The sequence below is a fragment of the Rhipicephalus sanguineus genome, chromosome 10, assembly GCF_013339695.2.
Source record: "Rhipicephalus sanguineus isolate Rsan-2018 chromosome 10, BIME_Rsan_1.4, whole genome shotgun sequence".
Taxonomy (NCBI): Eukaryota; Metazoa; Arthropoda; class Arachnida; order Ixodida; family Ixodidae; genus Rhipicephalus; species Rhipicephalus sanguineus.
The window spans coordinates 85,037,087-85,051,550 of NC_051185.1; the positions used below are offsets into that span (position 1 = coordinate 85,037,087).

General features: G+C 48.0%; 1 protein-coding gene across 2 annotated transcripts in view; it reads left to right on the forward strand.

The window, feature by feature from the left end:
• Nucleotides 1-7,418, forward strand: part of LOC119406565 (uncharacterized) — a 36,582-nt gene extending 29,164 nt beyond the window's left edge. For both annotated transcript variants that reach the window (XM_049419589.1, XM_049419588.1), the window contains one exon: nt 6,969-7,418. Coding sequence is in view for 1 of the 2 variants with exons in the window: in XM_049419588.1 (XP_049275545.1) it covers nt 6,969-7,373 (405 nt within the window). In the remaining variant the exon portion in view is untranslated. The remainder of the gene's footprint in view (nt 1-6,968) is intronic.
• The last annotated feature ends 7,046 nt before the right edge of the window (nt 7,419-14,464 follow it).

A 14,464-nucleotide genomic window follows, 5' to 3' on the forward strand; every position in this document is an offset into this window, starting at 1 on the left:
TGCCGTACTGCTTTTCTCTCCGTAGCAGCCTGCACACTGAGTCATTGAGCGAGATTGCTCGAAGAATCAACAATTAAAGGTTTTACATTGTATGAAATATTCAAAGAACCACGACCAGTCACATATTCTAAAGTCTCAGCTCGCAGCCGCTGGTATTGCGCCACCGTCCTGAGATGTCTTACCACTACTTCGTGTGCTGTCCAGGGCACGAGAGAGCCATGGCAAACACGAGTCTTGGCAACAACGCATGCCCAGTTTGTTACCAGTAGCAAAGCATAAAGGGGCGAAAAGAGAGAGAAGAAAAGAGAGATGGTTAGAATCGCAAGCACACGTGGGGCAGCACACCGTCTACAGGTGGTCGCGCAGATCTGTTGACTTTAGGCGTATCAGTAACGCTTTCGCTGCCTTCTGCGCCCTCGACGCATATGTCCATGGTCCTAGAATCTTGGGTCCAGCAAATATATCGAGAACAGTTGGTCCAAAAGCATCCGGAGCGGGCATCGCTGGGTGTCATAGCGAGAGCCGCTAGGACACGTCCTATGCAGGACACGTCCTGCATAGGACGTGTCCAATTGCCTCTTCGCTTCCGCAGGAGGCACCTGTACAGATGTCCGCCGTTCCGGTGCGAAACCAGTACGCCTTTTACCGCGAAAGCTGTTATGAGATCATTATGTTATGAGTGCCGTAGTTGTCCGCCGCCGCCGGTGTCCGTAACCACTATCGCGCGAAATAAGAAAAAAAGAACGAAATAAAAATTTCCAGGGTGGAACGGGGTTCGAACCTGGGCCCTCTGCGTGGGAGCCCAGTATTCTACCTCAGAGCCATGCCGGCGCTTGAAACTGCCTTGGGAAAAGACCCTATACAGGCTTCATGTCGAGAAGGAACCACATTAACATATGCAATATAGCGTGCAAGAGTAAAATAACAACCAGGCTTCACACGACGCGAATTCTGTAACCAGGCGTCACACAATGCGAATTGCGCAACGAGTGGGTTGTTGAATGCTTCAAACCCATTACAATGGGCTCTGCCATAATTCTTCGTCATCAGGTACAGCATCAACAAAGTGCACATAATGCCTTACAGCTGTTTAGCGGGTGCCATGGTTCTCAGCAGAATGACGAAAAATGGCATAGTGGCTGCTTCTCTACTACAGATCAATTATGACGATTTATAGCGTAGTGGGTTTCTCGCAAGTGGTTGTCGAGGAAGCCGTTAAGCCGATGATCCATTTCCTCAGGGTCTCAATGAAGTTCTTCCCCGCTCCCCTCTCTCTCTCTCTTTTTCACGTTAACGTATGTTATAATAGCGTGGCGGCAGAGTGAAATAACGTCACACAATGCGAATTACGTAAATGGTGGGTCGTTTAAAGCTTCCAACCCATTACAAAAGGATCAACCATAATTCTTCATCGTCATCAGTCGTCGCATCAACAAAGTGCACATAATGCCATGCAGCACACACATCTGTAAGGCATTATGTGCAATTTGTTGATGCGACGACTGATGACGATGAGGAATTACGGCAGAGACCATTGTAATGGGTTTGAAGCATTCAACAACCCACTCGTTGCGCAATTCGCATTGTGTGACGCCTGGTTACAGAATGACGAAAAATCGCATAGTGGCTGCTTCCCTACTTCACAAAAATTATCATTATTTATAGCGTAGTGGGTTCCTCGCAAGGGCACTTCTATTGGTTGCCAAGGGAGCCCATAAGGCTCCCCATGATCCATTTCCTCAGGGTCTCAATAATGTTAATTCCCTCTCTCTCTTTCTCACTTTAAGGTATGTTATGAAGCGTGGTGGGAGAGTTAAATAACGACCGGGCGTCACACAATGTGAATTACGTAACTAGGGGGTCGTTTAAGGCTTCGAACCCATTACAAAGGGCTCAACCATAATTCTTCATCGTAATCAACCGTCGCATCAACAAAGTGCACCTAATGCCTTACAGATGGTACCTCGCTTTTCCACAGAATGACGAATAATATCGTGGTGGGTGCTTCCCAAATTAAAGAAAATTATGACTTATGGCGTAGTGGGTACGTTGCTAGTATACTTGTATTAGTAGCCACACGAGAGTTTACAATGGGCTCTTGAAATGCCGCTCCTCCAGCTTTCGCTGTGACCGTACTGCGCTTTCCGCGCAGGCCTAGCGTTTTTTAGATGCGTAGCAGCTCTTTGACTAGCCTGTGTAACGCTGTCCGTCCGCACAAACGCGAGGCAACGCGCTTCCCTCGGCGCATGTGTTGGAGCGGTACCAAGTAGGTCACGCCGCAGCTGGGCGTTGACGTCACGCACCCTTCGCACGCTTCCCTCGCAGGTGCGCGCGTACGTCACTCTCTCCTTCACCCGCCGGAGCGCCGCAGCTGCCGGCTCCTACGCCCGCTCGCGTCCCGTGTCTGCGTTTCAAACAAACGTTTACGCCAGTAAACGCTACACCGAGTTTCGCTTCAAACGAATCTCCCAGCGCTCACCGCAACACCCGCGTTAGCGCCGTTCAACCCGTGACGCCACCCGTGCGCAACGCTGCTGCTTCGCATCCCATCAGCGTTCCCTTCGGGGAGATGGTCCAATTTTTTTCAATGAAGTGTTACGTAGAGGCGCCGCCCATCCTTGCTTTTCATCATCCCTTGTATTTCATATGCCTTTCCTGCAATATAAGCTACATTTAGCGAACTATCAGCGGCCGTTTTTCAATGTGCGAATTTTTTAACAGACCGAGGTCACGCAGCGCAAGGGACACACCGATCAGCATGGGTTTGGTTGTCGCTGTTGGTCATCGGCGAAAACGATCGTTTGCGAGTATGAAAGCGCGCAAGGCTCCGTCCATGGTTTAACATAAGCGGGATATACGTAAAGAGTGAGGCAGTGGTGAAATGCGAAAACCGGGCTAGATAAGCTGCTTGTGTTCTAAACAGGCGATTGAAAATTTGTTCAGGCGCCCTCATCACTAAGCGAACAAGAACAAGAAAGCTGAACGAACGCTCTGCACTGAAATGTTTTATAAAAAAATATTGTACTACCGACACGCGATGCTTCCTGTAGTCGGGATTATACTAAATCAACACGATACATTGCTTCATATTTAGACTGGATGGGGCACGCACAAGACAGGGACACAAGAAGGAAACCACGCGAACAACTCAAGCGCCTACTCGCAACTATAGTTTATTGGAAAGAAAAGCGCATATATATATATATATATATATATATATATATATATATATATATATATATATATATATATATATATATATATAATCTCCTGTCACATGATTTGGCTATTACAACAGCAAAAAGAAGAGGGAGATACCAAAAATATACACGTGTGGTTAGACACATCTTCTTCATATCAGACCCTCAGTGTGCTGATGAGATACGAAAATTTATTGTCAGTTAATGTTACGGAGGGCGCACTCACGCATTATCTCCCTTTCTTTTTTTGCTGTTTTACTAGCCAAGTCATGTGACAGGAGTGATATAAATGTACGCGCTTTTCTTTCCAATAAACTACAGTTGCGAGTAGGCGCTTGTGTTGTTCGCGTGGCTTCCTTCTTGTGCCCCTGTTTGTGTGCGCGCCCCATCCAGTCTAAATATGAACCAATACCAACTAGCCCAATTAGCCGTGTTTTGCAATACATTATGATACATTGCGTTCGTGACGCGTAATATAACCGAGTGCGCAGTAAAGAGGGCATGATACCGTGTGCTCGCGCTCTCGTTGTGTAAAGTTCACATGCGCAATCAGCTTTCCTCTTTACTTAAAGGTGCACAATGCTTATGTAGTACATAGCTTGCTTCTCTCAGAAACAGATGAAGCGCGCAATCGCCAATGGTACAGAGATGCCTGTGGCTAAAAATTCAGACATCGTTTGACACCTCCGCACAGAGCAGTAATACAATCACTTGAGAACATGAAGGTACTTTCGTGCGTGACTCCCACCTTGTGGCTCTATGTCTTGCAAGAAGCCTGATCTCGTATAACGTAATGTATTACCAACTGCGCAGCAGACTTTCGCCTTGAAGTGCTACAGGATGTGACATGCTGCCGAGCTTTTTAAATACGAATGCATTTCTTAGTCGGGCTATGTAAGGCATCCGGCGTTGTCCGCGCGCCTCTCCGTTCTCACTCCCTCTCCCATAGCAACAGCTGCGGGCGCGCGCGCTTATCCTCGCCCCTAGCAACCGGAGCAGGTGGTGCGGGCGGAGTAGCGGAGAGTGAGTGGAGCGGAGGAGCGCGCTCTGGCGTGTGTGGATAGAGTGTAGGAGAGGGTAGGCGCAGTGCCTCGCCGCTCCTTCTCTCGCCGTTCGCTCTCTCTCCTCCCTGCGCCACCGCCTCAATGCAGTGCGTTTGAAACGCGTTTGTAGCGTTTGTGCTGCCTTGGCGCACCCTGAAAACAGCGCGTTCTAAACGCGTTTGCACTGCTTTGAAGGCGGTGGCAACATCCCTGAGGTGATTACGAACGCATGTAGGAAGCGTTCGTTGAAAGAGGCGCCCAAAATGGAGACGCTTGAGCGCGTCGATGAATGCGATGAATGAAAAATTACTACGCCGTGTACTCTCGGCGCAAGAAATGCATTCGCATTTCCTCACGATTCCCTTCGGGGAGGTAGGGGCATTTTTTTAACAGGGAAGCGGTTGAAGCCGGAGGTTAAGCCAATCGGTGTGCGCGGGAAATCTCACCGACCGATGACGTCACCATGCGTCGCCTAGCAACGCGTTGCAGGAAAAGAGAATAGGAGAAGTTGAGGAGGAGAAAGAATAAACGTAAGAAAGCAAATTTTTTTGGCGAAGCGGGATTCGAACCAGGGTGCCCACTGTCCGAAGGTGAGCGTCGTAACCACTCGGCTATCCAGGCACGCTAGCAGAACAAGCCTTTACGAGTACCACATGATTGCTATGAGCGAGATAACGATCCACAATAAAACGAGAACGAGATATTGAGAAAAAACACAGGGAAAGAGAGAAAGAAAGAGAACTAGAGAGAGAGCCTCTGCTTGGCTTTGCTAGGCTTGGCTTTCCTAGGCCCAGCGGTCGGTTTTAGCTCACGGGCCACGTTGAGAGAGTCGCATGGCCCCTTATGCATTTGCCGAAGACGTCTGGGAGGCTAAAGCCGTCTACTTTTCCTTCTCATTCTATTGAATTCTCCCCCCCTCCCGCCCAAATGCCTTCTTCACCCGACGTGCCTTTGCCTCCGGGATCGGACGAATTCGAAGCTTTCTGCCCCTCACGTGGTTTCGCAGTGCCTCCGTGATCGGCCCACTTTTGACCAAGCGACAATGTCATGTAATGACGTCCTCGTGACAGTTACTTTACGTGACGTCACAGTGACGTCAGCATGTGGCGTCATCACATTGTGATGACTTTTTGCATCTGTCGTGCTGACGCCGCCGACGGTCACTTTCCGCGTTTGATGAGGGATCTACGGCTTCTGCCTTAAAAGGTGCTGCGAGACGTTGTTTGCGTGCGATTGCATGTATATAAAGTAGTGGAGTCCACCGAATATGCCGTAGCCAGTACGATCCTTAATGTCCTATATGTCTTGGGCACAGAACGTGCAAGATATGATACAATTATGCTCAGCCAACTGCATTGAACAATACTCACTCAACCCAAACACTCCTCCCCAACACTATCCCATTTCATAAACAGCGAAAGCAATCCTGCCTTCCAGCGCCACTCTCGAAACTCCTGCTGCGAGTGGTCATCAGGAGCCAGGCGGTAAAACGGGCACATAAATTTCTGCGGATTGCAGACAACTTCCATCCGAGGCATGCGCCTAAGCTGTTACTGACTTCGTGTGGTTTATTCGTTTAAAGTAGTGAAAGTCCAAATACAGACACGTGCCTTCCTTTTCGGCCCTTCGCTTTTAGATATATTTTATAGCGCGAATATATAGCTTCGCAGGAAACAGCTTGGGTGAAGCAAAGCGCTAGACAGACCATTGGAAGGTGCCTAGAACGTACCAGGACATGGGCAACATAGCACCTCAGAGGATGATCCTGTCGCATGTATCCCTCGTTATTAGCTAATCCAAGTTTCTTAGTTTATTTCGTAATATTCATAATAATGTCCACATGAATAATAGTAATAATATTTATCATGAGTGATAATACAGCACATACGACAATAATTGTTCACAAGAGTGTGGTCTCAAAGTTAGAATGTCACATACTAGATACAAGAATTACAGTAATTATGCGTCAAAATAATGCGTGATATACGAAAGAGCAAAAGGCCATTATAGCAATCATAAAGGAAATATCTCCGAAAAAGGTTTGAACTGAATTGTTACAATAAAATAACACGAAGACACATCAGTTGGTATACACAGACGAATATGAGTATTACGTAGCGCCTTCTAATTCTTGGATATTGCGTGATGAATCCGCAGAGCTCTGAAATAGTAATTTCCGTCATGTCAAGGCCTGCAATATTCAGCCTATTAATTTTTAACGGTGGATAACAAGACACCCTTTGTAGTCCCTAGTCGCATATAGTGTGGTAGAGCACTTCAATTCGATCTTGAAGATGAAAGCCTAGATGCCTCATCAAACGCGAAAATTTCCCGTCGGTGTCCCGCGGCACCTTTAGCGTTGGCGTCAACGTGAGTGGTCCTAAAAAATTATCCTGTCGTGATGACGTCACAGATATCCAAAATTTGTGACGTCATCACATGCCAAGGTAGCTTGGTCAAAGTTGGACTTATCACGGAGGCAGTGCAAAACGAGGTGCAGTGCAGAAAGTTTGCAATGCCTCCGATCCTGGAGGCAGTGCAAAAACAACATTAGCTGCGGAAATATCTCCGAGAGCGGTAGTGAAGGGTCAATGCATCGAGTGAGAAGAAAAAAAGATGGCTTTCACCTTAGAGTCGCCTACGGTGAATGCAGAAAAGGCCCTGTGAGCTTTTTTTACGGGCGTTCTGTGGAACACTACAGTTTCTTGCGTCCATGTGTTTGCAGGTGAACAAGACGCTGAAGTTGCTCGAGGTGACTATCACAGAAGAGCACCCGCAGGAAGGAGTCTTCATACTCTTCGATCTGATTTGTACGATCAACGCTTTCTCTCGTCTCTACATCAACTGGACCAATCCTCGAGCATCGTACTTCTTCGATAGCATCCTGGCGGCCGTAACGCCCTCCGTATCTCTGAACCTGGATGGACGCGAAGCTCCGGACGTGGCCGAGTGCTTGACAGTCATTGCCAGAAATCGCCACCTCCACACGGTCTCGCTTGAATGCGAAACGCCTGCAGAACAAGCCGTGGTACAAGCGCTGGCCGACACTTTCGCCACGACCAAGTCCCTCAAGAAAGTACCGCTCATTTCTTTTCCCGGGAGGAGTAGCTTAAGACGTGCATGCTCTTAATTTAACTTTTCAGGAATACGAAATACCGAATGGGCAAACGTTCCCGTAAGGAACGTTGCCTTATCTGATGAGAGGTGAAAATTTCAGGCTTTTCATTGAGAAACTGAAAAACTCAATGTTCGATACGGAGACAAATAAACTGAAGTTAACGTAATAAGAATCCGCCTCTAATCCCGTAGCCATTAACAGTTTTTATGGCGCTCACTCCTCGCGATAGTTAACAATAGCCGAGATCTTGATCTCTCGTCACACCTAAAAATGTGTAACTATAGTGTGATAAATAAAATTGGGCAGATCCCACGCACTGTGGGAATCTATTTCATGCAAGGCAGCCGGCAAGTAATGGTCTTCGCTGCATGTTTTTGAAGGGAGCAGTACAAAAGGATGAAGGCAGGGAGGTTAGCCAGATAGCAGTCCCGTTGCCTACCCTACGCCGGGGGAAAGCGAAAGGACAGTGGAAAGATGAGAGAAACAGAGAGAGGAAATAATAAATGCGCAGACACGTATGTGGCGTGGAACTGTTTGGCTTTGAGCCAAGCGTTACGAGGTGGATCAACCTGTTTTTGGAATTGTAGTAGCTGTATGCACATCGTGTGCTTACCAGGAACGCCGGCTGCACTGGCGCTTCAATAGTAACTAATGCTCTGAGGTAACGTCAGCAGTCACGTTGGACCACGGACGTCAGTATTATCGAAACGAAGTGCGCACTACGGTGCGATGGTGTGAATATCATACGTAACTTTCGTTAGCGTGTTGCTTCGGGGTCTACCAACATAGGCGTGCGCAAAGGGAGGGCAGGGGCGGCCGCCCCCCCTAATCACCTAAGAGGGGGGGGCGCAAAATCGGCCCCGTACATTGACCCTTCTAGTTACCTAAGATTGGGGGCGCAAAATCTGCCCCATACGTTGACTTAGTAGGGTGAGGAAATGAGGGGGGGTGAGGTGAGGGGGGGGGGGCGCTGCGATGAACCTTCGCCCCCCCCCCTGATAGGGAACCCTGCGCACGCCTATGTCTACCAACAATTCAATATAGCTTGCTGAATCAAGCAATACGAATGCAATGTTTATTGGACTTCTATAAAAGTGCAGCCAACATTGGTACCACTATTGGCGTCAACACGACATGACGCCTGTGCCCTAGAAGTACATATGCAATGTTTGTTGTTTTTTTTTTCGAAAATTAGATACCCAGCACTGCAACCACAAGTGACGTTGCACCGACATTACGCCTGCACAAGGTCTTTTTACAAAACAGCCTAAAGACATGGCGTGGCTATGTGGTCGAACACCTGACTGCCACGCAGAACGCTTGGGTTCAATTCCTGCTGAGATCCTGATTTTTATTCTTTGCATTCGTCGAGTCAGCACTGCCGGTGTCCCTTTTTCTTAACGCTCTCGCATTTAAATTACCGATGTCTGTTCTTGGCGTTCCTGGGTGGATATAAAGTGTCAATCACCTGTGGCGCATACCCGCATACCGCGGGCCGTGGTATTCGGGTATGTGCCACACGTTTATGGAGGAAAGGGTTTGACGACGTACGCGACAGCATTTTCATGTTATTCATGTCATTACCAGACAGTCATATTCATCAGACCCTCCTACCCTCCTATACCAATATTGGCCTACACAACGTTAAGGAGACGATCACAGGAGCGCCCACACATAGATAGATAGATAGATAGATAGATAGATAGATAGATAGATAGATAGATAGATAGATAGTAGATAGATAGATAGATAGATAGATAGATAGATAGATAGATAGATAGATAGATAGATAGATAGATAGATAGATAGATAGATAGATAGATAGATAGATAGGTAGGTAGGTAGGTAGGTAGGTAGGTAGGTAGGTAGGTAGGTAGGTAGATAGAAGATAGATAGATAGATAGATAGATAGATAGATAGATAGATAGATAGATAGATAGATAGATAGATAGATAGATAGATAGATAGATAGATAGATAGATAGATAGATAGATAGATAGTAGATAGATAGATAGATAGATAGATAGATAGATGATAGATAGATAGATAGATAGATAGAAGATAGATAGATAGATAGATAGATAGATAGATAGATAGATAGATAGATAGATAGATAGATAGATAGATAGAGAGATAGATAGATAGATAGATAGATAGATAGATAGATAGATAGATAGATAGATAGATAGATAGATAGATAATAGATAGATAGATAGAAACGCTCAAAGTGCCTTGGGTTCGCTAAGAATGCTTCGAATTTAATGCCCCTTATAGAAAGACAGTAATTGTTCACTAATGGTTTAGCAGGATAGATAGGTTAATGAGGATTGAGTCAAAAATTTCGTTAGCACTTGAGCAGTTAAATATAACCTAGTTAAAAGCGTCACTTACACCCCCAAAGCCCACAAAGTGGATATACGTCCTCCGTAATCAACATAGGAGATTTGTGAGTTAGGCTACCTGGAACAAATCATTCATTATTGCACTTTGCGAAAAACACAAGACAAAGAGAAACAGATTGGAGACGCAGTGCTTCCTTAAAGCTAAACTTTAGTAGAGACCTGAGCGAAATTTAGTAGAATCCAGAAAAGATTGAAAACGCAAGCAAGGCGTTGAAACACGAGCTAGATTTATCAACCAAGTGGACGTCAGCAACATGCAACTCAATCGCCGCTATCTCTGGAACCCTCCAGAAAGGAAAACTCGTTATAAGAAAGGTGCAACGATGGCATGCTTGTGCATGTTTCGCCGATACGTGCGACATCCTCTGCCTGAATCATTACCTTCACCACCAGATCTAGACTACGTGCTAGGTGCTTTCAAAGGCAGGCCTACACTCGCAGTCACCCACGTGGATACCGAGATGCCCCGATACTGTCGTTCAGACACTGTGACTGTGCTCAAGGAGCCGGTCGTTCTATGTCTATGTACCTCCTACCACACGCCAGAGCAATCAAGTACAGCATGCCTAGAACACATGGCACAAACGTTTGACTATGTTGGGTGCTGCAGCCTCCGATGAACCAGAGAACCTGCAGCTCAGACCATAGGCAGAAGCATAGGCAGTAGAAGGCACCCGCGATGAGCCTATATCCTCTTGCGAAAGGAGGCACAGGCCGGTCTTTCGGAAGTGAGGTTACCTGATGAACTGGGCATCGAGGAGAGCTATTATGCGCTGCAAGTACCTCGAGTGTGGCGTGAATTGCGCCAGGATGATCATTTGCAATCACAATGGTCACCGCTCTTGAAGTGCAGCGTGGTAAAGTGACTTTACAGCGTGGTAATCACAAACGCTCCCAGTGCCTGGCCCAGAGCATTTCATATCCTAAATTAATTTTACACGTGTTCGTCAGCACCGGAAAACTGACCTGAAGTGTCAAGGAAACAGCGTCTGTAGAGTTGCAACATCGCGTGCACGGACGTAAGCCGCATCTTCGTGCTGAGAAAGGTGAAGAAATGCGAGACGGCCGTCATGCACATCTTTAGGCCGGCTGCATCAGGACTTCAGCGGAGGCTTTGATTCATCATAGCCCCTAATATTCTGTGCGTGTTGTGGGGCAAACAAAAATTATGCCCATTGATGGATATGGCATGGGCCGTGACTGGCTCCTACGTGAACGCGACCAAAGCAGATTAATCAGGTAAAATCTCGAGGCCTTGTTCGCTAAAGTACGCCGATAGTGGAATCTCGACTCTTCGGAGCCTCGCGTCATCAGAAGCCTTGACGGCTTTGCCCTTACCTTTTGCGGAAGGCTCCTGTGATCACATTCAAGTGCCAGAAACACTTCAGCACATATTTTCTACCTGACCAGCATATGCACGTGACCGACAGCAATTGGTTTCCGCTACTGAACCATTTAATAATAGGTCATTAACTGATGAGGTTGTGTTCCTGACGCCAAAAGTGCAACTGTGGTCGTAAGAGCGATCACAGCTTCCCTACAGGCCACTGCATTGGAGGAGCGGCTATAGCACTGCGCCAACTTGAAGGGACTGTACATACTCAACTCTCTAACTCAACATCGTCATTTATCATTCTTTATCTTCCGCTTTCCTCTCCCCCGGTGTAGAGTAGCAGGCTAAGCATACTAAAGCCCTCCATGCGTTTCCGCCGGCTAGGTTAAGTAGCGCAACTCGTCCTCCCCCACTCCCTTTACACCGGCTCCCCGCCTAGCGGAAGCCGAAATGCCGATGATGTTTCTGCTGCTCTTCCGGTTGATGCACCCGCCCCATGCCGCCCATGCCCTCGCGACGCAGAACACCGAGCGAAAACTCGCTCGGCGGCAGGCAGTTTACGACGAACCTCAAACAACAACAACTTGCGAAACGGAGAGTGAATATTTGCTTTCTCGCGTGTGCACATGCGTGCGAGAAAAAAGATGGAAGGAAAAGGAAGGAAGTGGCTCAAGAACTTCCTTCCGGAAGCTCCGGAACCGGAAGTGGGCGTCGCCATCGAAACAATAGATGGCGGTACTTAAAAAAGCGGCAGCAGACGCGATGGAGGGGCTTTAGAGCATACTATCGCTCAGGTCCACCTATCTGCCTTTCTGTAAATAAACATTTCTCTCTCTCCCCGAAGTGGTAAGGAACACTCGGCCTTTTGTTGGCTCGCGAAATTAAGGACCCTTCAGGTCACCTCTCTCATTGTATAGCATCAGACTCTACGAATTCGACACAACCGTGGTGCACAAGCCTGGCGGAATCGCTCTGGTGCCCCTTCTCCCCACGGCCCATACACCTGCCGCTGCAAGATGACCAGGACAAATCACCTTCACTGTAACTGTGAACGCAGGCAACTTCGCCCCGTAGCAGTGGACTGGGCCAGAACTTATGGAGTATTTGAAGGCAAGACCGATGACGTCACCAAGGGAACTGATACTTGCGTTTTCATTGTTTTGCGTTCAAAGCGTCTTCCTTTAAACTTATGAGTATTCTGTGCTGCCTACATTCTCGTTTGCTCTCATCACTACCGCCAGAGCTTCTCCTGGCCGATGCTGGCCATCTCGACTTCTAACGTACGCTTTCGACTATTCAAAACTAGCGCTGTTTGTGCCCGAACGCTGACCTCGCTCACTACGTCAAAACACCACTGGACTGGCAGTAACGCCAAACGTTGCCGTGGTAAGGAGCGACGAAATTCCCGCTGAAGATCAGACCATCTTGCCTACCGGTCAAGCGATCGATTTGCACATACCTAGACCCGCTCCGACATTAACAAATGGTCAAAACCTAATGTTCTAAGTAGAGAATATCTGCTTGCTAGTCGAAGAAACGAAAAGTCTGCACATGCCTAGTACCACCCAAGTCGCGAAATTCTTCGTAGAAACTTGTAAATTGCGATGTGGTATTCCAGAGTTATCCCGACGGAAGAACTGCTTTTGCGGCAGCGCTAGCTCGAGCAGTCCTGCGATACTATTAGACAAAATTACCTTAGGCAACCGCCTACCAGCCACAGAAGGGTCTTACAGAGAGCCTAAATAATATCGTCGTGACGGTCGGCAACGTACTGACATCGAAAGCAAGGCGTGGGATGACCGCCATTGTGGTATAGTGGTTATGGTGCCCGACTGCTGACCCGAAGGTCGCGGGATCGAATCTAGGCCGCCGCGACAGCATTTCGATGGAGGCGAGAATTCTTGAGGCCGAGTACTTATATTCACGCACGCTAAAAAGGCCCAGGTCGAAATTTACGGAGCCTCCACTACGGCGTCCATCAGATACTATCGGGGCTTGTGGGCCATTAAACATAACAATTATCGTCAAGCGTGGCTCGCTATCTCTCTCATGTAACCTTCGCTTAAGGCACGGCGGTGGATGAAGCCAGACGGATGCCTCCTTCAAGCTGGTTCCTGAAGGAATCCAGCAACGTCACCTCCCGCCATGTTGTTAAAAGTTAGCGAAGCAGGCAACGTGCAAGCGGTTGTGTATTCCACAACGACGAAGAAGCCCAAACAGCGGACTAAAAGAGAACGCGCAGTCGGCATTGTACCTGCCCCAACGTTACCATTGGCAATACCAGCTCGGCCTAGTGTTTGGGTCTCAAAACCGATTCGCCGATGTGGGCACACTAAAAAGTATGTGCAGTGGCGTAGCTCGGCTATGCCAGGATAACGTAGCGTTAGTAAAGGTTCAGCTAATTATTCTTAGTTTTCCGATTGTCTAGGATTAGCTTGACATCATGATTACTGTGCTCCAATGACACACACACACGTTATACGTATTATGTGGCACATGTATTTTTATTTTGCCAGGCAAACTACTTCGGCATCTGATGAGTTAAGCTTCTCCGCTCTTCTGCTCGTTGAGCAGCATTTTGCGCTCTCCTTTTCCATGGCTATACCAAACTGGCAAACGCCAGTCAGAGCGCCAGCAGCGGAGTCAGACGGCGATGCACACCACAAGGCGAATAGCTGCGCGCGCTCCGGCGCCAATACGTCTGCCAAGGCTACGACGTATCCTCTGGAAAGTGCATACCGGCGGCGGCGGCGGCAAAGTGCGAGGGAGGTGCCGGCTTCGGTGCGTGAATCACTGAACCTCGCGCATGCGCAGCGGCTCTTGAGGATCCACGCGAGGATGGCTCGGCTAGGTCAGTGTAGCTAACGCTACAAAAGAAAAAACAGTGCGCCCACACTTCGATAGTACAAGGCGACGCGACGTCTCGGAGCATGAACTATGAGTTCATTTCCGACGGTACAAGCAATCGCAGCGGCGCTGCGCACACCTGAAGTATTTGGAGTACTGATGCAAACTGAAAATTTTGCGAAAATGCTGAAAATGAATTCTCAGTGTCGCTCTTATCGAACTTTTCAGATGGCGGTCTTATTTCTACGTTTTTGTGAGCGTGCGCATGTCACTCGGCAAGCGCGAGTTGGAAGCCTTGACGTCATGGCTCCCTCATTCGACAGCCGGTGGGCCGATCGGCAGCCTTTTTTCGAAGCGCGCAACGCCTTCACATAGCCACACAGCATGCTTCATGTCGCCATACCCTTTACCAGCTATAAATCACTCTGATGGAGACCATTTCAAACTTGCCAAAATTACGGTTACGAGCCTGCTGTGGCATGCGACGAAGAGGAGCAGGAGGCCGCGCATGTGCCAGTCAG